Below are 27,657 nucleotides of genomic sequence, written 5' to 3'. Positions count from 1 at the left end.
AGATTTTTTTACTGGGAATCATACCAGAAACATACAGTCAGGTCCAGAAATATTGGGACATTGACACAATTCTAACATCTTTGGCTCTATATACCACCATAATGGAGTTGGAATGAAACAAACACAACGTGCTTTAACTGCAGACTGTCAGCTTTGAGGGTATGTATATCCAGCTCAGGTGAACGGTGTAGGACTTATAGCAGTTTGCATATGTGCCTCCCACTTGTTAAGGGGCCAAAGGTAATGGGACAGAATAATAATCATAAATCAAACTTTCCCTTCTTAATACTTGGTTGCAAATCCTTTGCAGTCAATCACAGCCTGAAGTCTGGAACGCATAGACATCACCAGACGCTGGGTTTCATCCTTGGAGATGCTCTGCCAGGCCTCTACTGCAACTGTCTTCAGTTCCTGCTTGTTCTTGGGGCATTTTCCCTTCAGTTCTGTCTTCAGCAAGTGAAATGCATGCTCAATGGGTTTCAGGTCAGGTGATTGACTTGGCCATTGCATAACATTCCACTTCTGTCCCTTCAAAAACTCTTTGGTTGCTTTTGCAATATGCTTTGGGTCAATGTCCATCTGCACTGTGAAGCGCCGTCCAATGAGTTCTGCAGCATTTGGCTGGATGTGAGCAGATAATATTGCCCGAAACACTTCAGAATTCATCCTGCTGCTTTTGTCAGTAGTCACATCATCAATAAATACAAGAGAACCTTTTCCATTGGCAGCCATACATGCCCACGCCATGACACTACCACCACCATGCTTCACTGATGAAGTGGTATGCTTAGGATCATGAGCATATGATGATCCTTCTCCATACTCTTCTCTTCCCATCACTCTGGTACAAGTTGATCTTGGTCTCATCTGTCCGTAGGATCTTGTTCCAGAACTGTGAAGGCTTTGTTAGATGTTGTTTGGCAAACTCTAATCTGGCCTTCCTGTTTTTGAGGCTCACCAATGGTTTACATCTTGTGGTGAACCCTCTGTATTCACTCTGGTGAAGTCTTCTCTTGATTGTTGACTTTGACACACATACACCTACCTCCTGGAGAGTGTTCTTAATCTGGCCAACCGTTGTGAAGGGTGTTTTCTTCATCAGGGAAAGAATTCTTCGGTCATCCCCCACAGTTGTTTTCCGTGGTCTCCCGGGTCTTTTGATGTTGCTGAGCTCACCAGTGCGTTCCTTCTTTTTGAGAATGTTCCAAATGGTTGTTTTGGTCATGCCTAATGTGCTTGCTATCTCTCTGATGGGTTTGTTTTGGTTCTTCAGCCTAATTATGGCTTGCTTCACTGATAGTGACAGCTCTTTGGATCTCATCTTGAGAGTTGACAGGAACAGATTCCAAATGCAAATAGCACACTTGAAATGAACTCTGGGCCTTTTATCTACACATTGTAATTGGGGTAATGAGGGAATATCACACACCTGGCCATGGAACAGCTGAGAAGCCAATTGTCCCATTACCTTTGGTCCCTTAACAAGTGGGAGGCACATATGCAAACTGCTGTAAGTCCTGCACCATTCACCTGAGTTGGATGTACATACCCTCAAATTAAAGCTGACAGTCTGCAGTTAAAGCACATTGTGTTTGTTTCATTCCAACTCCATTGTGGTGGTGTATAGAGCCAAAGATGTTAGAATTGTGTCAATGTCCCAATATTTCTGGACCTGACTGTATAATAAAGATCTGAAATATTTGATTGTAAATGTTTTAACAGCAGCTAGAATCAATTGTAAACGTGCATCAGTTGCCGTACTTCCAATTTTTTTTTCATTTAGTTTAAAATCATATTCAATTCCTGTGTTTCTAATACATTAAAAAACTGATCTGAACTTTATCTTAATTCAGTTCTAAATGTAGGCAGTTTCTCAGCTCAAGATTAAGGAATATGAAACAGCCAAGGAATAGATAAAATTGCTAAAATGGGCATTGGTTCTTACCTGATACTCTCATTTTCTGTTGAAGTGGAGACAGCAGCCAGACTGGGTATGCTCTGTCCAGTAACCAATTGGACTGAGTCTACACTTATGTTGTCATTGGGCCCTTATGGCTCCTCCCCAGTTCAGACGAAGGAAAACTAGACTCAAGTGAGAATTGTGAGCAAAACGTATATGTGCAAGTCCATAGTCTCTATTTCTCTCTTCTCCGCACAAAAAAAGTTCCATTGCGTGACGCATACCAGGGTGGGGCTGGCTGCTGTCTCCAACAGAAAATGAGTGTATCAGGTAAGAACCAACGCCCATTTTCCTGTGATCGTGGAGACAGCAGCCAGACTGGGACGTACCAAAGACTGGGCTGTCCACTAGGGTGGGGATACTAAGGAAGGTCCATTAAAGCACAAACACTTCTTGCAGCACCCTGCGCCCAAAGGCTGCCTCAACCGACGCATACTTGTCTAACTTGTAACGACTTATGAAGACCGTGGGAGACGCCCAGGTGGCTGCCCAGCAGATTATTTTCAACGTGGCGGGCGTGGACCAAGCAGCAGTTGTCGCAGCACTACGTGTAGAATGAGCTGTAACGTTTAGAGGAACCTGCAAGGACTGGAGTTCATAAGACAGTTTAATACAGGCCCTGATCCACCGCCCCAGACTCGATGATGAAGCCTTGGTACCCAAGGAAGCCTGATGGAAGAAAATGAAGAGAGCTTCCGAGTGGCGGAACGAAGCTGTGCGGTCGATGTAGATCCTGAGTGCATGTTGTACATCAAGAGTGTGCCACTTATGCTCCCTCTCATGACGAGGAGACAGGCAGAAATCAGGCAAGCTTAACTCTTGTCTCCTGTGAAAGCAGCTATTCACCTTCGGTATGAATGTTGGGTCCAGTCTTAAAATGACTCGGTCTGGATGGAACACGCATAAGTCATGCCTGACTGAAAGAGCAGCCAAATCAGAAATACGTCTGGCAGATGTTATAGCTCCAAAAACAACATCTTAAAGGACAACAGTTTCAAAGAAGTGGATCTCATAGGTTCAAAGGGCGAGGCAGTCAGAGACTCTAGGACACGAGGCAAGTCCCAAGTCGGATACCTATGGACGGCAGGGTGACGCAGGTTGGACGCTCCATGGTGAAATCTCCAGAACAAGGGATGCAAAGGTAGATGGTCGGAGGCAAGACCGTCTAGGACAGAAGCCAGAGCAGCCACCTGTCGGCGTAACGTATTAAGAATAAGGCCCTGATAAAGCCCCTTTGTAAGAAGTCCAATATCTGTGGAATGGACGTTTTGTGTGGGTCAATCGTCTTGTTGGTACACCACAGTGCGAATGCCCGCCAAGTGGCATCATAAATGCGATTAGTAGAGCTTCTGCGTGATGCCTGAATCGTAGTAATGACGTTGAGGGAGATGTTATCGGCTGTTAAGGCTTGCCGCTCAATCGCCATGCGGTTAATTGTAGCCACTGGGGGTCGGGATGACAAACTGATCCTTGGTGTAGAGACAGGAGAAACCGTGGAATGTGCCATGGAGTGGAGATTGAGAGAGTCACTAGGTCGGCATACCAAGGCCGGCGTGGCCAATTCAGCACTAGCAGCAATAGTTCTGCCTCCTGGTCCAACATTTTCCGAATTACTCTCTGAATGAGGGGAAGGGGTGGAAATCCGTACAGGAGACCTTTGGGCCAATGGCACCCGAGGGCGTCTACTCCTTCTGCCAAGGGATCCATGAACCACGAGTAATACCTGGATACCTGGTTGTTGTCTGCCATCACAAACAGGTCTAGGACTGGGAGACCGAATCGTAGTGTCAGTCGATGGAAGAGGTTTGGATGGACGCTCCACTCCATCTGATCTATCCTTGTCTGGCTCACCAGTCCGCCTGGACGTTGGAGGCCCGAGATGTGCTCTGCCCTGAGAGATGACATGTGAGATTCCACCCACCGACACAACAAGTTGGACTCCTGCATTAGGGGCCAGGAACGTGTTCCCCCCTGCCTGTTTACGTGCGCCTTAGTCGTGGTAGTCTGTTAGGACTAATATGTGGCGGTCCTGAACTTTGTGTTGGAATTGTATGAGGGCGAGGCGAACAGCCGCAACTCTAGCCAATTTATGCTGTTTTGGCTCTCTTCAAAGTACCACTGACCCTGAGCCACTAGGTCCTGCATGTGTGCCTCCCACCCTGTCAGCCGTGCGTCCGTCGTAAGTGTGAGATGGTACGGATCCCTGAACAATGTCCCCTGCAGAATTGCCGGGGACTGCCACCATTTGAGGGATTATAAAGCTTGGCTGGGAAGGAGAACACGGAGAGGAGAACAGCTTCTGTCGGCCTTTTGATGTGGAAGCATGAACCATTGAAGGGTCCTGCTGTGGAACATGGCCCACGGGACAACCCTGAAGCAAGACACCATCTTGCCCAAGACTTGGGAGAGGAGAAGTGACGCCTTGCGGAGACATAGCACCTTCCTGACAAGCTCCTTCAGACTGAGTATGCGGTCGTTGCACAGAAACACCCTCTCCGCCATGGTGTCTATCAAGACCCCGAGGTGGAGAATGTGAGTTCTGGGAACGAGGTGACTCTTTTTGAGATTCACCCCGAACCTGTGATTCCACAGGGTGTGAATGGTGAGAGCGAGATCTCTTTCTGCTTGAACCGGAGACCTGGACAACAAGAGAATATTGTCCAGGTAACAAGAGAATCCGAACTGGAGATGTCCTGATGTAAGTGGCTAGGACTGCCAGTACCTTTGTGAAGACCCTGGGGGCCGAGGACAGACCGAACGGAAGAGCTCAGTACTGGAAGTGCCTCCCCCCCATAAGAGAAACAGAGATATTTTCAGTGGTCTATGAAGATGAGGATATGAAGGTAAGCTTCGGTCAAGTCCACCGACGTGAGGAAGTCACCTTTTCTGACTCCTTGCAGGATGGTGTGCAGGGAATGCATTTTGAACCGCTGGTAGACAATATGGCGGTTCAACGATTTTAGATCCAAAATTGCTCTTCATCCCCTGGAACTCTTCGGTACCACAAATAGGCAGGAATAAAAACCCAGCCCTTCCTGATGAGGAGGAACCGGTTGGATGGCCCGGATCTCCAACAGGTGCTGAATGGCCTGTTCCATCAGTGACCTCTTGCGAGGACACCGAGAGACCGGGCATGGCTCGAAGTATTCCTGGGGTATGGACAGGAATTCCAGCATGAGGCCAAATTTGAGTTTTGAGTACCCAATTGTCTGTTGTGGTCTCTTCCCAGTGGTGGGCAAAGAACGCCAGGCAGCCTCCGATCGGAAGAGAGTCCAGATAGTCATTTTCGACAAGAAAATTGGCAGCTGTTTCCTCCACGGTAAGACTTCTTGGGGGGGGGGGAACGCTGTTTCTGTTAGAGCTGTCCTGGTGAGATCCCTGTCTGGGAGTGTAGGATTGACGTTGCAGACGGGAGAAGGAAGAACCCCCGTCCGCCAGCCGAAAGGGCGACCTCCTATAGTGCGGAGCGGGACGACTGTCCTGTCTCTTATAGAAAGATGAAAGGACTTTGCGCTTGTCTTTAGATTCCGTGAGGTACGGATCCAAAGGGGTACCAAATAATTGGGTGCCACTGAAGGGGGAGGCTGCCAGGCGCCACTTGGTACGGACATCCACCTGCCATGGCTTGAACCAAAGCAGACGCCTGGCCATCACCGAAGAAGCCGTGGCTTTAGAAGCAAACCTGGCAGCATTGAGGGAAGAATCAGCCACAAATTCAACGGCTGCCCTAATCTTGTTGTGGTCCCTATGTGATCTAGTGTCAGTAGGAGCAATGCGCTCCTGAAGTTGCTTAATCCAGACTAGGGCCGCTCTAGAGAAAAAGGAAGTGGCTGTGGAGGCCCTAACAGCCCAGGCCGCTGCCTGATAGTTTTTGACTAAGGTTTGATCTGACCTTTTCTCCTCAGGTTTGAGGACCTCCTCAGGGGCTCCAGAGACCACTGTAGGAGATGACAGGGCTGCAACTAGTGCGTCCACTAGGGGGGTCTCGAAGAATTTGGTGAGTTTCAGTGCAATGTTGTAGAGACGTTTGTCGAGGTTGGTTGGCTGTGGACCCGTGCACGGGGACTCCCACTGCTTCTGGATCACGTTCAGAAAGATCTTGAGAATAGGGATCACCTCCTTTTCCACAGTAGGTTCGGTGAATGGGTTACGGGACCCTCAGTTGTAGCAGGTTCTGTTGGTTTCTCCTGTGAAGTAGAAGCTGAAGCAGAAGATGGTAAGTTAGCAGCTTTAAGTAGAAGGGACTTAAAGTGATCGGTTTTGAATAATCCGGAAAGGCCGGGGCATCCGGGGTGACCACCTCATCATCAGACAGGTCTGAATCCTGCAGGTTATCTTGCTCCCCACCAAGGTAGAAGCAGAGGGATCGGGTTGTTGAGCAATTGCAGAAGATTTATGCTTGTGGTTATGTGATGGAGCAGGTTGGGGATGCTGTTGTAGGCCAGTAGCCATCACCTGCTTAATGGTTTCAGCATTGATGGTTGCCATATCTGTAGGAGAGGTGTACATGGCTTGAGGAATCCCAGAACCATACGCAACAGGGAGGGAAATCTGTTCAAAGATGTGTTCCCTATTGAGGGGGACATTAAAGAAATTGTCTCTGTTGTCAGGCTCTATAGAAGAGGAGGACTCTGAAGAAGACAGTTCCCCATCTGAATCAGCCATAGAAAGGCAAGGGCCCATGGGAAGCAAGACAGGTGGAGCTGGGGAGGCCACTTGAAGATCCTCGGGGGGGAGGAGAAGAGGGCTGGGCAATTAGAATTTGTTGTTGTTTCTGGGCCCTTTGAAACCCCTTCTCTTCTGCCATGGTAGTCGCTTTAGAGACCTTGGGGCTTACCCCTGAGCAAGGAGCCTCTTTGGCTTGCCTCTTCCTACTGCTCTTTGCCCCAGATGGCCCTGCCTCCTCTAATCCTTTATCTGCAGCCACAGCTTGGTCTGCCATCTCACCCGACATAAATCCAAATCACAATAAAGATAGGCAACGTTCTCACCCGTTTGCTGGCCTGGCGCTCCTGATCCGATCCACCTGGGTGATCCTGGGTCGCTGGGCACTCGTATCGCGCCTTTTAAAAACTTTTCCAAGCCTCAAAATGCCACCGCTATCTTCGCGGGCTTTTCTGACCCGCAAAATGGCCACCGACCCTCTTAGTGGCCGGGTGATCCATTGAATGGCCACCGACCTTGCCTGGAAACGCTGCGCGTGAAAGGGCCAGTCGTGCATCCCTCCGAGTGTCCAGAGTCGAGGAGCGCCGCAGGGAAACAGCTCCGGAACCGTAGCTCATGAGCTGGCCAATTTGACTGCAAGGCAGGCTTCCTGAGCGAACTCATGGCCACAGGCAGTCAGACGGCTGAAGAGAGGCAGCCAGAAAGCAGTTTTGAATTTCCCTCCAATTTGGCCAAAGAAAAAATTCAATTCAAGGAAAAATGTTTTTTTAAAAAAATCACCAATTAAGGTTATAAAGTTAAAATTTGGAGGAGAGATCAATTCTCACAGCCAGTCCTGGTTGGACTGATTCTGAACTGGGGAGGAACCACAAGGGCCCAATGAAATCATAAGTGTAGACTCAGTCCAATTGGTTACTGGATGGAGCATACCCAGTCTGGCTGTTGTCTCCACAATCACAGGAAAAATAGATATACAGCAAAAATAGTTTATAAAAGCCCTATCCTATCATTAATCCAATTCACAGGATACATTCATTTTTCATTGAATTGCAATCACACTAAACTCTATTTTTTCATCCTCTCTCATTTATTTTCACCTTGCTTGTACTATAACTCCCCCACTGAAACATATACTTCATGCAATATATCCTCTCCCACCAACTCCATCCATTGTTAAACCTTTGTTGGCAACCAGGTTCATGATGGCCCTTTACCGATTCTTTATGTATGTTTCTACTCTGCTATTCCATAAAACATATACTTACCACAGAAGCCTCTGCATCACACGGTACTTATAGCGTGCACGATACAGAGTACCTACTCAAAGGAAACACACTTACCAATACATATTGTGAAGTTTGCATGTATTATAAGGGGGTATATCTTATTACATTAGATCTACCAATGTTTAAATGATTTTAATGGTTATCTTATCATTTATACTGTAAGTGATTAACAAAATGATGACAATAATGAATTGATTTGGCAAGAGTTCTAACTTATGGATTTCCTGCCTTCTCTATGTCATTATCTATTTCTAGCATGTCCTTCAAACAGAATTTCTATTTTCTATTTTGAAAAAAGTTGAGAGTGCCATATTTAATACTTTATATTCAAATTTAAGTTATCAGCAACAAGGTGTTTTGAAGTTACCATTAAGTTTGATATTTTTTCTTAGACTACTTATGCTCTACACAGAAAACAACTGAATAAGAAAAGCATAGAATATACTAATTCTTTGCATTCCTCACAAGTATTTATTTGGATCAATGTATATGGATTGAGAAGAATGGATCAATTATCATTGCTATCTATACAAAAAATACATGCATTTCATTTGCCATACAGATTTTATGCTTATCTAAAATACTTTTTGTGTAAAAAAATGTGGATTTAAAAAGAGTGCTGGCAGGATATTTGAATTTCATTAGCTGACTATTAAGTACAGACATCCCCAGAGTTATGCAACACTTGACATATAAATTTGACTTGGAACGAATGTCTTCATAAGCCATATGTAAAGTTTTCAAGGTTTGAAAATTAATTAGCAATTAAGTCCCTCATTATCCACCACCAAACTTCCAACCTCAGATTCCTGTGAATATACTTCAGTTTTTGGACAGATGGTGCAATTCTGACTTGTTCAAAAATTGAAGTAAACAATATTTTTGGAATAGCTACATAAATCTGGAAGTGCCTGTAGATTACTTTATTTTTAAACATGTTACCATCAAATAGCCAAGACGTTTAATTGAAGTTCATTGATGTATATGTACCTTGGGTTCTAAGAAGCTTCCTTGAAAATATCGATATGTAATATTCTTTCCACTGGGAAGATCAACTGTAGCTTTCCACACCAGACTGCAGAAAAATATATATTTTAAAAAATATAGGAAAGTTAAATAACAACACATAAAAACCACTGGCTGTATAAGTGTATATACACATGCATGCACAATGGGATTTAAAAACCTTTCTATTACCTTTTCCTTTAATAGAGATCATAGCTTTTAATTACCTCTATAGGTTAAACAGAACATAAAAATTAATCCAGTACCCTAGCACAGTGGTGGGCAACCTTTTTTTTCAACTGAGCCAAATCTCGCCAAAACCACGATTGAAATTTATTTTGAGAGCCACATTTTTAAAACCGAAAATACATAGGATGGTACACTGTTTTTAGTTTCAATAAACTCTGGCATTTGAAGCACGCAAGTTTTAAAGCTGTCAAGTTACAAGATCCTTGCATCCCTAACTCTTTAGGAAAAAAACCCCAAGGGGTCTTCAAACCTGACAGCTTTAACACTTGTGGACTTCAACTCCCAGAATTCCTCCTCCAGTCATGTTGGCTCAGGAACTCTGGCATTGAAGCATGCAAGTCTTAAAGCTGTCAAGTTGCAAGACCCTTGCACCACCAACCCTTTAGAAAAAAAAAACCCAGGGTCTTCAAACCTGACAGCTTGAAGACTTGTGGACTTCAACTCCCTGAATTCTGAGAATTGAAGTCCACCAAGGGCATCAATCATATTAGCCCAGGGATCTGCAAAATTGGCTCTTAGGACTGGTGGACTTCAACGCCCAGAATTCTGAGAATTGAAGTCCACCAGTCTTAAAACAGCCAATTGTTACCTCTTAAAACTCCCCCATTGGTGGAGCCCCAAGAAGCGAGGAGGGAGAAAAAGAGACGGAGGCCAAGGAGCTTCCCCCCCGCCCCCTCCCAGCAAATATCTAACCGGGGAGCCGGGCGGGCAGTAGCAAATTAGCCGATCACGCATGATCAGCTAATTTGCTACTGCCCGCCCGGCTCCCCGGTTAGATTTTTGCTGGGAGGGGGCGGGGGGAAGCTCCTTAGCCTCCGTTTCTTTTTCTGCCTCCTCGCTTCTCGTCCCCGCCCGACTTCAGGATCCTCCCTAATCATTGTGGGTCGAAAAGAAAAAAGGGAAAGGGGCGCTTGTTTTGAAGTGCCCGAGAGGAGGGAGGGGAGCGGGTGCCCAGCACACAGAAGAGCCGCATTAAAATGTGTAAAGAGCCGCGTGTGGCTCGCGAGCCGCGGCTTGCCAACCACTGCCCTAGCACATTGTTCAGGATTTTTTAAAAGAGGCATTTAAGTCGCTTGCATGTTCTAGTAAAGCTCCTAAACAGTGAAAACAAACAAACAAACAGCTGTTTACATTTTAAAAAGATCTATGAAATCTAATGAATGTGAAAGAATTTTTTAGGTAACAATCTTGACTTTTACAATATTTTTACTCAAATATAAACTAAGAATGGTCAATATATAATAACTCTTGGATCCATTTCAAAAGTCCTCTGAAAATGACTCATTCTTAGAAAAAACAATGTATTTTCCTAAGCAGGCTACTATACTGCATTGAAAGGTGTAGAGAAAATTTTTAAAAAGAGCATGTGCAATTGTGCATCAATTGCCAACTAGAATGCATTTCCCAATTAGAGATTAACCTTATTGGAATGCAACTTATTCAAAGGTTTCATTTATGACAATAATACTGCTTTAACAGTATTTAACAACTATCCCAATGTTGTATTAACTGGGCTGATGAATGCCTATGACCAACCAGGCTATAATACAATTTATTACAATATAATCACATCTAAGTAAATGAGCAGAATATCTCCACTCACTTGGACTGAGAGAAAAAAACATTCCATGCTGAAAATTAATCAGAAAGTTCAAATTTTTGCAAAACAGCATTTCTTACTCCCCCAATTATGCAAGCTATTTAGGTAAAATGAGGATAATAGTAATGCAAAAGAAAATATGAAATTAACAGTAAGACCACATTGTAAAGGTGTGCTTTTAAGTAATATAATGATTACTTGGGATGCCCTGCTAATCCACAGTGGACTGAACTATTGTTCTCCCATCAGTTTGGTCCTTTAGTACAGGGCTAAGGAAATGTGTGGACCATGGGAAACATTTCACCTTATTCCATTACACCTTCCAGCTGCTGGCATAGTTAATGTAAGCATATCGTGGTTCTTTCATTCCTCTGTACCAACTTCTGTTATTTCTTAGTAATTACAAACAAGTGGGGATGGGGAAGGAGTCTCATGTTATTTCTCATTCTGGGTTCCACTTTCCAAAATTAGTTGCAGACATGTGAAATTTCAATTTATAATAAAGATAACAGAGAGGTGTACTTAGAAATTTAACATGTGTTATAAAAATGGATCCGGGGAAATCTGTTTTTAAACCTTAGGCATACTGTGGTTGTGCCCCTATGAATACTCAGGACATCAAATATGTCAACAAGCCAATTAAATACTTTGGCTACACAACTATGTTATGCTGTCAGATTAGTGATTGTAGTCAAAGAACTGGACTGAAATCTGGAGAGTTCAGGTCTTCACTTGACTACAGATAGTGACTTTGGGCCACTTACATTTTTTTCAGTCCAATGTATCTACCGGGTTGTTTCAATCCAATGTATCTACCAGGTTGTTTCAGTCCAATGTATCTACTGGGGAATAAAATGAGAGAGAGAGACCCCCATGTGTAACACCTGAGCACTCATACAGAAAAGGTGGATACAAATGCAATAAATACATGAGGCCCAATTTGTTGTAGTAAGTAAGGTGCTGAACTAGAAACCAGGAGATGGTGAATTCTCAGTCTTGTCCTTCTTTAAGTATGAAAACAATCTATGTGTCTATGTGTCTTTGGGCAAACCCTTCTCACAAGGTGTTAACTGTGGGGAAAACAGGAGATGGTGACATCATACATGCTGCCTTGAAGTATAAAAAAGGTGGGAAATAAATTTAAAAATCAATCAAATAATCCTCAACTTTTAGGCATGTAAAATCAGCTAAGAACAATGGAATTTGATACAAGTGAAATAAATGACACGATCAAATACACTTAATATTACCCAGACTACTGTTACAGTTATTATTGGGTTTTAATGTACTACTGAAAAGAACTTACGTATCACCAGCCTCATCTTCTGGGTGAAGGATTACTGCACACTGCGGATTCCAGTTTCCTAGAGAATAACAGCTTCCACATATACCCAAAACCTCTCCTAGAAAAGAAGTGCCAGAAAATAAATGATAAAGGTTTAAATATTGAGTATTCAGACTAACACAAATAACAAATAATATATACTGAAGCAAAATGATACAACCTGTACTGATATCTGATCTAAATAAGCTTAATGATTGAATTTCAGAGTTATTACATTTTTGACTAAGTTCTTATTTTTGTCATATTTGTTTTATTTTAAACACTATAATATAGTTGCTTTTTCCTTCACCATATAATCATTACATCCAAAGTACAACTACTTTAAAACATTATTTTGAAATGCCCCGTTTACACACAAAATAGCTGTTTCCTATCATTTTAAATTATTATTATTTTGGAAGTGCACTTAAGTGCTTTGCACACAAACCAGTTCTGTTTTCAGTTTAAAACATTATTTCAAATTCAAAATAATTCACATTATTTCATTATTTCAAATTCAAATATATTCACATCTAAGTAAATGAGCAGAATATCTCCACTCACGTGGACTGAGAGAAAAAAACATTCCATGCTGAAAATTAATCAGATTATTGAAGAAGCTTGTTTGAACTGTGTTCTGCACTATTTGCACATACCTAATTCACATCCCATCTTAAATAAATAATAGCACTAAAAGCGCACACAGCAGAACAGAAAATTCATAATTTTGTCTGAATTTTGCTGTAAAGATTTTACTGAGATACATTAGGATTACTGGTACATGTATTGGCATTATATGGCTATTGCACTTGGGAGCACAAGAGTGGTGTTTTTTTTTAATACTATGAACATCACTATGTTCTGTAAAAACATTTAAAGCTCATATGTTCTAGGCTAAAAAAAAGTCAGTTGCCTCTAATCTAAGGCATCCACAACTTGCTAGATGCTAGGGCAGTGGTTCTCAACCTTCCCAATGCCAAGACCCTTTAATACAGTTCCTCATGTTGTGGTGACCCCCATCCATAAAATTATTTTCGTTGCTACTTCATAATTGTAATTTTGCTACTGTTATGAATCATAATGTAAATATCCGATTGTAGGATGTATTTTCATTATTACAAATTGAACATAATTAATTAAAGACCCATTTTGAGTCCAACCACTAGTAAGAGTTCACATTTGCATTTACACAGTGAAAAATCCAACAATCAAATTGAGATATTTTGCCACGTCATTGCATCTGATTAACGACAGAAAAGACGATTTTCATAAAAAGTCTGAAAGGCCCACTGTGAAGAATTTTATGACTTCTGGAAAATGAAACCACTCAGATTCAAGAGGAGTTGAACTTCAGCTGCACAGCATCAACAGATGTAACTGGCCCTTTTCACAGGTCACTCACATACTGTATAAACTAAATGTATGTAACTAGAAGAAAGTCAGAAGGCTTTCTGGAAATTTCTTTATAAGCTTAGAAGGCTATCCTTTTAAAACTCATCACAAACAATTGCAAAATCTCTTCCATGTAATAATAATTCTATTGTCACCAACATATTGAATGAGTTCAGCCAATATCAAAATCATTATGGCTCACAGTGTACTTAGCCACCATAGTACATGACTACATAACAAATTATATAGTTTATAATTCCGTTTGCCACGAACCCAACAGTAGTTTGATTCATCGCTAGTGCAATATATGAATACAGGGCTAAGGCAAGAATTAATATTGATTATGGCTTGGGCTGAAGAGACCAGAAAGTAGCTGACTTGGGGCTGATAACACTCATATTGGCCTTCCTCAGAGGTTGCTATTTGAATGGCGATCCCCAGGCCAGGCACTCTAAGCTTTCAGAAGGAAGAGGGGATAGAAAAGCAATAATTAACTGAATATGAATTAGGACACTGACCCAACTGGATTCAAAACCCATACTCGAGCATCGTGCAAAGTTACAGATTAAATTCATGCAGCAAAGTAAGCAAAGTACGAGGGCGCCTCCTTTGAGACTCAGCGGGCTGCAGCCCTGGATCCTCACTTCCCTAGTTTGAAGTTAAAACCCGCTGCCTGGCCCAAGAACCTCAAAGGGGGAAGCTGGCACAATCCCCTTGCCACCACGACGGTTCCTCTTCCCTCTTGGTTGCTGGGGCAGACTGAAGGGAAAGCAGTGAAGATGCTTCCCTTGGCCGCTTGGCGCGGAATATTCCGTAAGATGGCAGAGGCGACTTGTGAAAAACAAAATGCCGCGCCAAACAGCCATCGCCAATCCGGCTTGCCCCTCACCGAGCAGGGCGAAGCAACCAACACGCCTCCCAATAGAGGCGGCTGCTTCTCCTTCCTGACTTGGCCAAAGAAAGAGCAGGAGCCCAGCAGATTAATGGAATCGGTCCCAGCCCTGCTCCCTTCATTGCCCGCTCTTCTCACCCGAGATCTTCGCCGGGCCATCAGGGGCTACCGTGACCAACCGAGGCTCCCTTTCTAGGAAAGAAGGGGCGACCGCTCAGCGCTTGTGGCTCAGAGCGGCTCTCCCAAAGCATATCAGAAGCTTTGCTGAGCAGGAGCAGCCAGCTGACACCCAGTCTTTCTTTTCCTGGCTCAGAAGGGGATGTCGGGAGCTGTAGTTTTGAGCTCGGTCTACGTCGTTCCTAAGACCATAGAAAATATGTGTTTTCCGGTGGTCTTAGGTGACCCTGTGAAAAGGTCGTTCAACCCCCAAAGGGGTCGCGACCCACAGGTTGAAAACTGCTGTGCTAGGGGATTTGTTATGAAATATTTCTGAATATGCTATCTTAGGAAGTTTTGAAAGGGATCAGTTACATAATTAGACAACATATATACATAATGCAATACGCATACGACACCCCCACCCCCGTGCATGTGTGACACCCCCACCCCACCCCGGTGCCCCGTTTTAGGCCTAGTAGGCCTCCCTGCAGCCTCCTGGGAGCAGAAACGGGCCACAGGGGGGGACCACCGCAAAACCCCGTGCTCCCTCCGCCCCTCCTGCATGCACCCCACTCCCTGCCTATGCACGACAGAGACCTGAAAATCAGCTGACCAGCGGGAGGCGTGCACGCATGCTCGATAGAGGTGAGCTGGTGTGACGGCTCCCATGCCCACAGAGAAGGCTCTGTGTGCCACTTGTGGCATACTTGCTATAGGTTTGCCATCATGGACACAGAATGATAGTACAAGCAAGAAATGTAGATGATAAATTGGTCTGAACATTAAATATAGAAATTCAAGTTTTCATATACTTACAAGACATAATCATAGAAATATTTGAAGGCATAATATTTGGAAATAGTATATTTGAACTAAGGAAACTTATCTTGGTCATTAAAAATAAGTTTTTACATACAGTAAATACTCATTAAATGCCAAGCATACCTACAAAATGTAACAAATGAAAATTTCCAAAAATCCCATCTACAACTACCTGAATATAATTTGTTACTTAGAAATTTAACTTTCAATTCTATTGCAAGTCTGCACTAAAAACTATTTTGTACCTGGTGGAGATATTCCTCTTATTTGAAAGGTAACCTGACAAGGTGCCATCTTCAATTATTTTCAAAGAGTGTAGTAATCTGTTGAGAAACAGAAGAAACCATCATGTTATTATTTCATTTATCTGCACACATTCTTTCAAGAAAGAACCCCGATTAAAATTGCAATACAAGCCAAAATAATAAAAACAGGGTAAAAAAGGTGTAGTGGGTAAGTCATGTACTTTGAATTTCAAAGGAAAAAAATGTTATTTAGTGCACATCAAAACAAAGCCAAATGTTAAATTTCTCTGCAAGGGGAGGGAAGCAGTTCTGCAATCTGCCACATTGATAATAACTATTGGCAAACTAGAGATGAGGTTCTATGAAACCAAATTGAAATATTCAAAAAGAATTGAGTAATTCTTCAAATGAAGCATATACTAAGATATTTAAAAGCCAACTATTTTTTTCAAGACTGTGGAGTAGTGCACAAATTATTGAAGCTATGCCCACCTTTTCCCAATGAAGCGTTTTTCACAGTTATCTTTGCAGCATCTATCTATGATCAAAATTCAGATACTTCACAACTGGTTCCTATTTATGACCATTGCAGTGCCCCAGGGTTATGTGATCCCTTTTTGCAACCTTCTGACAAGCAAAGTCAATGGGGAAGTCAGATTCACTTACGAACCAGGTTATTAATTGATCACCTGCAGTGATTCACTTAACAACTGTGGCAAAAAAGATCATAAAACAAAGTGAATCTCACTTAACAAATTCTCACTTAACAACATAATTTTAACAACATAATTTTGGGTTCAATTGTGGTCATAGGTTGAGGACTACCTGCATAGAAAAGGAGCAAACTTCCTTTAAGTAGAAATGATTTCAAGCCAAGAAATACCATTTTAAAGAAAGAGTAAAAAGTGAATTTGATTATGTGCCACCAAATCTTTTTTCCAACTGCTAGTAGCCATAGATTTTCTCCATCTATCCCTTCAATGGTGCACTGATTGTCAATGTAACTGAGTCCACCCACTTGCTGTTTTCTTCCATCTTTTCCAACACTACAGACATTTTCAGAGTTAAGTCTATGCATAATGTATCTGAAGTAGGATAAGCTGAGCTTGTTCATTTGTGCAACACATGAGAACTTGGATTGATTTGTTCAGTAATCCTTTTGTTAATTTACTTGCGTCTTCTCAGGAGTCTTCTCCAATCTTAAGCCTCTAACTACCTAGCTGTGAGGTTGATAAGAGTCAATACAGGTAGTCTTTGACCTATGACCACAACTGAACCCAAAATTTCTGTTGCTAAGTGAGATGTTGAGTTTTGCTTCATTTTATGACTTTTGCCACAGTTATTAAGTGAATCACTGCAGTTGTTAAATTAGAATAAGATTGTTAAGTGGATCTGGCTTACTCATTGACTTTGCTTGTCAGAAGGTGGCAAAAGGTGATCCATTGACCCAGGGACACTGCAATCATCATAATTATGGATCAGTTGCCAAGCGTCTGAATTGTGATCACATCAACATGAAGATGCTGCAACAGTCGTGTGAAAAATAGTCATGTCCAGTACTATTGTAACTTGAACAATCACTAAACAAATGGTTGTATGTTGAGGACTACCTATACTGACTTGATGACATATATTAATCAAGCCTCTTCTGACTGGTACAGATGTTTACTTTACATAATATATATACTATGTTTTAGTTTGTTTTAATCAAGAGTTATTGAACAAGTCATAGTGATCTGGTTCATTCATGATGTTAAATCATACATTATTTACAAACCATAATGGCTGAAACTACAACTGAACTATATTTATATTTATAATAATTATATTTCATGTAAATTATGGTGAAACTTAATATGAAATCACAGTTTCACCACGATTTACTGACTAAATCACATCTAACACGCCTAAATTCAATCATTCATACAGTAGGTTAAACTAAAACTAAAGCAACTACGTTATGACTTAAGACACCATGAATCTAATTTATTTAGAATTAAATTGTTTGATTCTTTAATTTCACTATTAATAAACCCAAGATGAACAGTCAACATTCCTGGCTCGATCTATTAATTTACTGACATCAAGAGTCAAAGGAAGCTCTTTCTCTTCTATATGACTGGCTAACACAGTCTTGGACAGAGACTTACACACTTCTTTACACTCAGGATATACTGCATATTCAAAGGACCAGGAAGTTGGGTATCCAGTATATGGGATAAGCTCTGACAAACCATTACTTTAAATCACAATCTCAGTAACTGTATAATATGCTTATTTTCCTTTACATTATTGCACAGCAGTCTTCAAATATTTCATTCTTTTGGGAAATAGATATATAAACAAACTTGCAACTTATATAGATCTATCAGAGTGTGAAAGCCCCACATAGAAGAAACTATATACCAACATTCAAGTATATTATTTACAGTCAAATCCTAACCCAATATAAAATATTTAATGTAATAGTAACTAAAGCATCTATTACTGCAAAAATTCTTTTTCCTGTGGACATCCTCTTGTCTGTATATGCTTCTTCTTCTCATAGTTTGCTTTAATCTGCAATGCAGAATTCACCGACCTTCAGCTTTGAGCATTGCAGAAAGCCAGTAGAACATGTCATAATATGCATTTCATCTTTGTGGAATACACAGTAAGCAATGACTTTGCATGAAATTTACTACTGTGAATTAATAAAGCATCAATGTTACAATTATATGAGATACAATCACCTTACATGGCTTAGCTAAGGAAAATCCATTTGTGAGTTATTTGAATTCTATTGACTTAAGTCTCTGTCTTGTTTACAACAGAGATAGTCATACATTGATAACAATAAACAACCATGTACTTAGGATACATTGTCTTTAACAAGAAAAGAAATACAGCACACCATCGGATGCCCCATGAAATCTACAGCAGCAACTACAGGAAGTCCTTGACTTATGACCACCATTGAGACAAAATTTCCATTGCTAAGCAAGACAGTTAAGTGATTTATGCCCCATTTTAATGACTTTTCTTGCCATAGTTGTTAAATAGAATCACTGTACTTATTAAGTTAGTAACACAGTTGTTAAGTGAATCTGACTTCCCCACTGACTTGGCTTGTCAGAAAGTCACAAAAGGTAATAACATGACTCTGGGACACTGCAACTGTCATACACGCCAGTTGCCAAGTGCCTGAATTTTGATCTCCCCAACCATAGGAATGCTGCAACAGTAATAAATGTGAAACATTGTCATGTCACCTTATTCAGAGCTGCTGTAACTTTGAATGGTCACTAAACAAATGGTTGTATGTCAAGGATTACCGTATTTTTCGGAGTATAAAATGCACCTTCCCCCCCCCCACACAAAAGAGGGTGAAAATCTAGGTGTATCTTATACACTGAATACAAACCCCGCCCCTTCACAAAAATGGGCGTGTGGAGGGTTTGGGAGGCCTGCAAAGTGCTCCTGGGGGCTGTGAAGAGCAAAAATGAGCGAAAAACAGGCCGTTTTTTGCTTGTTCCCCCTCCCACCCCCAGGAGCACTTTGCAGACCTCTCAAACTCCCTGCATGCCCCATTTTTTTACAAAAAAAAGAGGCATGCAGAGGGTTTGGGAGGTCTGCAGAGTGCAAAAACTTTTTTAAAAAACTAACATCTTCAAAATCTTGGTGCCTCTTATACTCTGAAAAATATGGTACCTGTATGGTTGCTTGGCTTAAGGCTAGGAAAGAGCAGGTTGAATTGAAATTTAAGCAGAAGTAATTAGGTAAAGAAAGTAAAGGATGGTTTATCATAGTTAATCAGGATGACAACTGAAGGCTTTAATGACAAAGACACTGTCCATTATCTATACACTACTAAATCCCTTGTGTCTGTAATATTTAAGTGGGCAAAATGTTAAAGCAGAAGGCCAAATCTTTTCAACCAAGGTACCTCAAATGTGCTTACAGAATACTGGGACTTAGGGAATGAAATCTGGGAAAGTTGTGACTGCTTCACTTTTAATGGGTTACTGCTTCTTTAGCGCTGCTGCCACTGCACTGTTGCAGTCCTGTGATTCTCTTTTTCGATGTTCTTTGACAGCTTCCTAGCCACTCACACAATTACCTGGTGCTCCACCCAGCATCAATCACTTAATTGTCTCTGGGAAGGAAGGGAAGGAGGGAGGGAGGAGCACAAAAAAAGGGAGAGGAAGGAAAAGAAAGAGCGGGGAAAAAGAAGGGAAGTGGGAGGGAAGGAGGGAGATTTTGGATGCTCACTGCCAGCTTTCCACAAGGAAATTCAATGGGAAAGCTGACAGTAGGTCAGAAATTACTCCTGCTCTGAATTTTTGCCCTCTGGTGGTCATTCTGTTTCTCTGTTTAGGTAAGGAAATCTGTCTGAAATGAGATTTCAGAGGATGTTTCCTGGAAAGTTAAAGATGACTTCCAACAACCATTCCAAATTGTTATGGAAAAAAGTGATCAGACTCAGCTATAATATCAAAGCAGCAGTAAACAGAAAGAACAAGTTCTTCTTTCATTAGTGTTTCTAAAGGAGCTCAAATCACAAATGATAGACAGATATTATAGACAGGCTAGCAAAGGAATTTCCACATACCAGGAGGACTGAAAATTACTTACACTCACACACACACACACACACACACACACACACCCCTTACATATTTTTGGCATGAAGAATTTATGTCTGTGTGTATGTGTAAAGTTTACCGCCAGACATTAACCATCAGAGACTTCACTTTTTAAAATATTTTATATCAGAATGTTGTTCCCTCAATAGTCCACGTCACCATAGCCCGGCTCTTTACACAAGAGTACTTAAGAATATATTGTAAGTTACACTGTATTACTGAAAATTTTTTTTTCCACATGTGATCTTTTATATTATAAGATAGGGACTGTATCACTGATTGTAAACTGTTTTAGGTTTTTTGGCAATATGTTTCAATTACATAAAAAAGTAAATACTTGCTATTTACTGGACCAACGAAAAGAATAAGTTCAACTTTAGTCTAGATTTATGTACAATACTGTATTTTTTTTAAAAAACAGGTTACCTAAAAAAATTACAATTATTTTCCCTATAATTCAGAGAAAGCATGTTCATCTTTAACAAAGGATCTCATTCATGAAAGAATTTCTAAGTCATCTTTTGATGGTTTCATTTTAAAAGCTACTTAAGGCTTAGTATAATATGATAGTCAAACTAGAAGTGAAAGCTTTGTGAGCATTAATATAATTCCATTCTTCCCAGACAGCTGTTCCATATCAGTTGCCTCAGTGAAGCAAGATTCTACATGCAGCAAAAGCTTTAAAATTTAGATCTCCTGATCTTGTCTATATGGATACAACATGGCAAGTGCAGTAATTTAAAACTTTTATATAGTCATCTTTGACTGATCCTTCCAATTCAATGACAAATGGGATCAAGGAGAAGAGCCTTCTCTACCATGTTTCATTCTCTGAAACATCTGTCTCCTAAAGCAAGGTCTGCCTCCACCTTTCTGGTCTTCCAGAAGAGCCTTAAAATCTGGCTCTGGTTGGCCTGGGGCCTCAAAGGAGGGATGGTTATGCCGAAGGTGGTTGATTGAGCATAGTACCATAAGATTTAACCTTTAATTGTTTAAACTTAATCTTGATTTTAATGTTTTTATATTTAGGCTTTTATATTATTGTAAGCCACTTAGAATCACTTGGGAGAATGAGAAAGCATATGAATGTAATAATTTTTCAAGAGGATTTGGTATCATTTTCCATTTGCTCTGCAAAGTGCAAACAATCCAACCAACTTTCATTGTTTGTTTTTTCTTCTAAGAGAGCAGACAACTGCTCAAATCTTAATAGCTGTCCTGAAATCTCTGTAGCCTAGAATTAAACCAAGGATTTTGTTTGTAGCACTAGCCATCATAAAAGGGCTTTGTCTTTCCTGATTGCAAATGGCTATATACACTTTCCACATATTAAAGACATTTAACTGTATCCTGTATGTGTGAAATGACTAGAACGTAATAAAGATGGTTGGTGGCTAAATAGGTTCCATGGATTAAAATATCTGAATAACCTTGATTGAATAAGCCATCACTCAATCCAATATAAAAACCCATTTTTTCTTTTAGATTTTCAGGTGCCAAAAATACGTAGAAATTTACATGTAGACTATTATCCTGATTCCCTGAAAATAAGACCTCCCCAGATAATAAGCCCAATTGGGCTTTTGAGCGCATGTGCTAAAATAAACCCTCCCCTGAAAATAAGTCTTCCCCCCAAAAAATTTGCAACACAGCAGCAGTCATGAAGTGGCCACACTTGCTGCTTCCTGCACCTCAAAAATAATAAGACCTCTCCGAAAATAAGGCCAAGCGCTTATTTTGGGGGTCAAAAGAAAATAAGACCCTGTCTTATTTTCAGGGAAACACGGTAATTTTATTGGGAAATTGTATGTCATGGACAATTAATCCATCTTAACCTTCCTTCTGACATATCAAAGCTACTGTTACATGACACTGAGTTAAATATCAAACCACTACATTGTAGCTCAGCATGTTATGCCAACTATACATATGTTCATATACTACAGCATATTGCAGAAACCTAGAAAATTTGTTTAGATAAACCACAGTTAAGATAACCATGAGTAAAGCATATTGTGGAAATGCAGGGTGTTTTTTATTTATTTGCAGCAATTATTTTGGTATCAAGTTGACTCAATCATGGCAAATTTTCACATTGAAATTTGTGGTTCAAATCAGATATTAATCAACTCTACTCATCTCCCAGATAGGCTGTATTAACATATTAAGATAAAGTGTGTCTGGTAATTTGCGGCTTACTGCACTGTATGGACTATGGTTACTATATGGCTCAGTGCTTTGTAAATCCAGATTATTTGAATTAATATAGTTTAGTTAACCCTGGTTTAATTTGTTGTATAACTATATCCATACACACATAATGGAAAAAAGGGTATTAAATCAGAGAACCCACACAAGATCAAAACATACATGACTATGACATTCTTTTAAACAAATGTCTATTTTTGTACTCGGTTTTCTTCTCACAGTTCTTAAAACCATAGGAGCTCTAATATCTCCCTTTACATCTTGTCAGAAAAGGGGAAGTTGGCAATCTTTCAGTTGGGATTTACACCAGTCCATAATCTGAATTAAGAGATTCCTACTGATGTCAAATATATTTTATTTGCTACATCCGCCAAATATTTTTATTTCATTTGCTCCTTCTCCTACTGTATTCCCAATTATGGTTAAGCTAAGCAAAAAACTTTAATTGAAGAATAGTTCTCTTCTAGAGTAATACTAATATGCTTGACTGCTAGAAGGAATCTGGCATTAGACACTAATTGTGAAAAAGGCCAATTGGAGAAAAGTAGGATACTTTTAATATCCCCCTCCCATCTTGTACTATACAAGAATTTCAACAGCAACTCAAAATAACAATATTCAAAAGAAGCCAAAGATATCATTTCCCAACCAAGATTATCCACACATTCCCTCGACTTTTCCATTTTCAAAATAATGACTATTGTATGCATGGGTTTGGCATACAATTTCCAATGGCTACAGCAAATAAATAGCTGAATAAAGTTGTCAGAGCCATAAACTCTTCATAAGCAGTTTTTTTTGTTATCAGAGCAATAGGCACTTTAAAAAAAAACCTGGCTTTTCCTCCCTGGAATCTGTTATTAACAACAACAACAACAACAACAACAACAAAAGTGGGGGTGTTAGGCCCAGAGGAATGCCATTTACCCAGTGCAAGCATCTGGCCTTTTTCATCTTTTTCTATCAACAGCTGAAGTCACAAAGGAGGACTGCAAAGAATCAGCTAGCCTTGAGCTTTCCTCCCCATCTGACAGCTTTTCCTTTCCCAGAAGAAATATTTTTTAAATTTCTGCAACTAAACTTCTCTCAGTTACTGGGCTTATAAGTCCACAGCTTCTTCAAAAAATATGAATCCAGAATCAAAGATACAATATCCTCATTTCTAACAAATCCTCATCTTTTAACTAGTCTAAGTCTCTAGTTTTAGGAGTACTGTGTTTTCACAAAACCAAGAAGTACACTTGAGTAAAACCAAAACACGCTCACATAGGACACACTATCTTAAATTGCTCCAAAGGTTAAGACTAATTTAACACTGACCTTGAAAGAGTAGCACTGTGCACACAACCTGCAAAACTAAGTAAACCCCACACACCCCCAGTCAATACAGTGGCAGAAGTCTCCAAAATATAGTTTTATTAAGCAACCATTAAAATATCATAAAGTAAATCACGTGTGGAAATACCATCTTCTCTGCCCTTCTCTGAACTCATCTTTGTCCCATTAAACTATTACTCTCAGAATTTCTTGCCTTTCTTTCAAGTGAACTGAATAGTGTGCAGTAATCTATTAATCTACGCCCAAGCTGTTTATTTAATTGCTTTGTGTGCCAGTATCAAATTCTACTTGTGCTACTTCCTCCTCAATGTGTTGTTTATTTCATTTTTTTTCCTTTCCAGAACACATAAGTCTGCTTAGAGCTGTTTCCCCAGTTCATACAAAGGCTGTGATAACTAACACGTGCATCACTGTCTTACCCTTCATTGTGCATAGCTCTTTAGTCAAGCTGGGCAGTTCACTTTAGTGTAGTTGTCATATAAATTGGCATTGTTTTAGGTTTCCTGAAATCGATTTGAAGCCGGGATTTGTCATAAGTCTGAATTCTCCAGAACTGTTTGGGGTCTAAATGAAATATAGCAAACTAATCATCCTACAATGTCAGATTGTCAAGAACACGAAGAGCCATCACATCTTGTCTGGCCATCTTGTCTTAAGCCTGCAACTAGTAAATTGTGCTTTATTCAGTAAAAGTGCCTCCTTACAACAAGCGCCCAGCAACCCCGTCAATTCTTGTCAGTGGCTCTTTTGAGTAACCGGTAGATCACGAGTGAAAAATAATGGGGGTAAACCCATCCGTCCCCGACACGGTGATCTCTTCCTCCCAAGAATAGCATTGCTGAGGGAGGAAAGAGCTCCATTATGTACCGTTAACAGCCAGCTGGGGAGGGGGATGCAAAAGTGTCCCGAGGTGTCGACAAAGGAAGAGGCGGCAAAACCCTTTACGGTACACGAGGAGCTTATTTGCTTCTTTTCCTTCCCCCCTCCCTCGGCCCTTCACATGGGCTCCTGTTCGTCTTTTCCCCCTCGTTTCGCTGCCGCCACCGCCCGAAGACCGGGACTAACCTGTGCCGGCAGGGGAGGGCGAGAACTGCGGACGGAAGCCGGGCGGATGCGGCAAAGCACCAGTTGGCTCTCGCTTCCTCCCTCGGGCACAACCACCTTCCTCCGCAGCAGCAGGGAAGCGGGCGGCTTTAAACGTCAGCGGCAGTCGCGAGGAGGGGATTAAAGGGGGGGGGGGGCGCGGCGCAGTTGTTCAGTTGACGCCTCAGCTTCTCCCGGCCCAAACCGGTTACAGCCGCCCGGCTGAAACCGCCGTCGCCGGGCGGCGAGAAAGGAAAACAAGCGGCACCAAGAGCACGTGAGGCGGGCGGCCAATGGGAGACCGCGCGCGGAGGGGTGTTTGTGTGTATGTGTGTCTGGAAAGGCGGTGGGAGGGGCGGAGTGAGTTAGGGGAGGGGAACGACGTGAAGGCGACACCCTTCTTAGGAAAAAGCGCGCGCGGGCGCTCTCGGGAAAACGGGAATGGGGGTGGGGCCTATCAAGGCCGCGTGGCCGAATAAGCAGAGATGGGAATGCGAGAGCGGCAGTTCTGTTCTTATTGTGGCACCTACTATTGCTGGTCTAGTTGACATTTATTATTAGACCATTTATAAACAACACAAGCATGCAAAACGGCCTATAGTAAACTCTTTGGTTGCTTGCAGTTTATTTTCTAAGGAACTGTCACCAGCCCTTACCCAAGGGCAGGTCATTTAAAAATATATTTCTTGTTGACTTGTGGTCGGTACTAGATGTGCTCTCGAATAGCACTTAAGTCATTGATAATGTGGGAAGTCCCCTCCATCCTAGAGAATGAAATATCAAGGGGCAGAATATTTCCCCAAAGAGGAAATGGAGAAAAATATTAACAAAGGCGAAAAGCAGCCTCAAGTAGAACCCCAAAATTTGTAGAGATGGATATTTTTTGCCCATTAAGAAATCCAGGCCTGCTGCCCCAGAGTGGATGGGATTAAGAATTTACATCCCCCCACCCAAATTCTAAGGACAGGACATCACCTTTAGGACATACTGTATAGGATTAACCCATCACCATTGGAATGGTAAAAGACCAAAGGCTCACTACATTGCACAACCCCCTGGAGCTTCTCAATCACTAAATCCCAGAACCCCATAAAGATACATCCATTCACTCAACCATTTTGTCAGCCACCCCAAAAACATGCTTCTGTCATGTTTTGGCATCCAAATGAGCAAGAGACCTTCTTTTCTTGTGGCCTACATTTTATTTCCAGCATCTTTCTCCTGGCTTGGAACTGGATCAGATTTTTCTTCCAACAATAACAAGCAGATATAGGTCCATGATGTGAGGTGCTTTGAGGTGAAACCCACAGCCTGACGAGTCTTTTGGAGACCGATGCTGCAAATAGCAACACGCAGATGGAAGGGCCCTTGGAGGTCTTCTAATTCAGGGTCCACAACCCCCGGTCTGTGGACCATCATCAGGCTGCAGCATGCCAGCAACCGGGCTGCACAAACAAGTGAAGCCCTATCCGTGGGATGCAGGCAGCATGCAAAACCACGCTCCTTCCGGTCCATGGAAAAATCTGGTTGGGGGCCACTGTTCTAGTCCAACCCCATGCTCAAGCAGGAAGCCCTATACCTTTTTAGACAAATGTTGTCCAATCTCAAAAGCATTTAAGGCTGTTGGAAGAAATGTCCTTCTGGGTTCAGTTCCAAATGGGGAAAAAGACACTAGAAATATGGAGGCTGCTTGGAAAGATTGTTTCATGGTGAACAGGATCACATGGCTTGAGCTCCTGAACAGAAAAGGTGATCACATGCTTCCAGATGTTGGTTGAAGAAGAAAAGAAACAGAGATGCTGAAAGTCCCTGGTTTTATGCTCTCTCTGGGCTTTGAACCTGAGCTTGTATTCTGATTGGTTGTCAAACTCCCATACAGGGGCAACTCTGTAGGCTGTGTTTTGAGTCCAAGTTTGGTTGAACATTGCTTTTTCCCAGGCGCCCTGTGGTGAAGGTAAAGGGCTAATACTGTCATGCCTTAATCCCATCACCCTGGAGCTGAAGGTGGGAGATCTTTGTTATGTTTTTAATGGCCCATTGACAAAGGTGGGGGCTATTAAGAGTGAGTCTATTTCCTACCTAAAAACATGTTTCTCCATTTCTGATCCAGGGAAATTTAATATTCTCCCTTTTCAGTATTTCCCAGGATATTTCATTTTTCTAGGAGAGGGCTGGGTTTTAACTTCCTACAATAGTATCAGTACACATGGAAAAATTCATTTTATGGCATTTCCTTCATGCCAAAATCAATTTACATGCCTTTCTACTGCATCTTCTTTAGATCAGACTTTTTAAGGGAAGAAGTGAAGCACATTCAATTTCAGTTCCTTAGAACAACCATGGAATTTGTACATGTCAAGTTTACGCTTGCATAAGCATTGTACAGAAGCAAAGAAAATGACTAGAATCAAGTCCATTGCTATTAGAAAGATCATCCATGCTTCTCACATTATCCACTCTGCTACAGCACTGGTTTCCAGGGGGAAAGGACACTTTACTCTTTGTTTACTAGAAACCAGAGAAAACCTGCTGTAGGAGGACAAACCCAATAAGAGGGTAGCTTGGATCTTAACTGAGGTATGATACAGAGCATATGAGCCAAAGTCTGTGTATCCTAACACTGCGCCCTATCTAATGATTGTCAATGAATATTGAAGCCATATTACAATATGTGAAAATAGCTAAATATCCTTAGTAACTGCCAGTCTGGTCTCTTACAGTATATACATTAAATATTAATAAATTTAAGAAACAAGCGTAAACATCCATGCAATTGCATGATTTGCTTTTATATTCACACTATT

General features: G+C 41.5%; 1 protein-coding gene across 3 annotated transcripts in view; it reads right to left on the bottom strand.

Moving 5' to 3' along the window:
• GPCPD1 (glycerophosphocholine phosphodiesterase 1) overlaps positions 1–25,204 on the bottom strand; it is a 67,516-nt gene extending 42,312 nt beyond the window's left edge. The window contains exons 1-5 of one of the 3 annotated variants that reach the window (XM_081942939.1): positions 24,836–25,204; positions 15,600–15,677; positions 12,072–12,168; positions 11,530–11,607; positions 8,902–8,986 (exon numbers count right to left, since the gene is read on the bottom strand). In XM_081942939.1, coding sequence (XP_081799065.1) covers positions 8,902–8,986; positions 11,530–11,607; positions 12,072–12,168; positions 15,600–15,648 — 309 coding nt within the window. In that variant the 5' untranslated portion in view covers positions 15,649–15,677; positions 24,836–25,204. Of the gene's footprint in view, positions 1–8,901; positions 8,987–11,529; positions 11,608–12,071; positions 12,169–15,599; positions 15,678–24,637; positions 24,716–24,835 lie in introns of those variants that run through there. The other 2 variants (XM_081942940.1, XM_081942941.1) reach the window with 2 other exon arrangements.
• Between the last annotated feature and the right edge of the window lie 2,453 nt (positions 25,205–27,657).

This window comes from Natrix helvetica, assembly GCF_964273705.1.
Source record: "Natrix helvetica genome assembly, chromosome: 2".
Classification (NCBI taxonomy): Eukaryota; Metazoa; Chordata; class Lepidosauria; order Squamata; family Natricidae; genus Natrix; species Natrix helvetica.
Note: the sequence above shows the minus strand (reverse complement) of the source record. Positions and strands in the feature narration are given on the sequence as shown.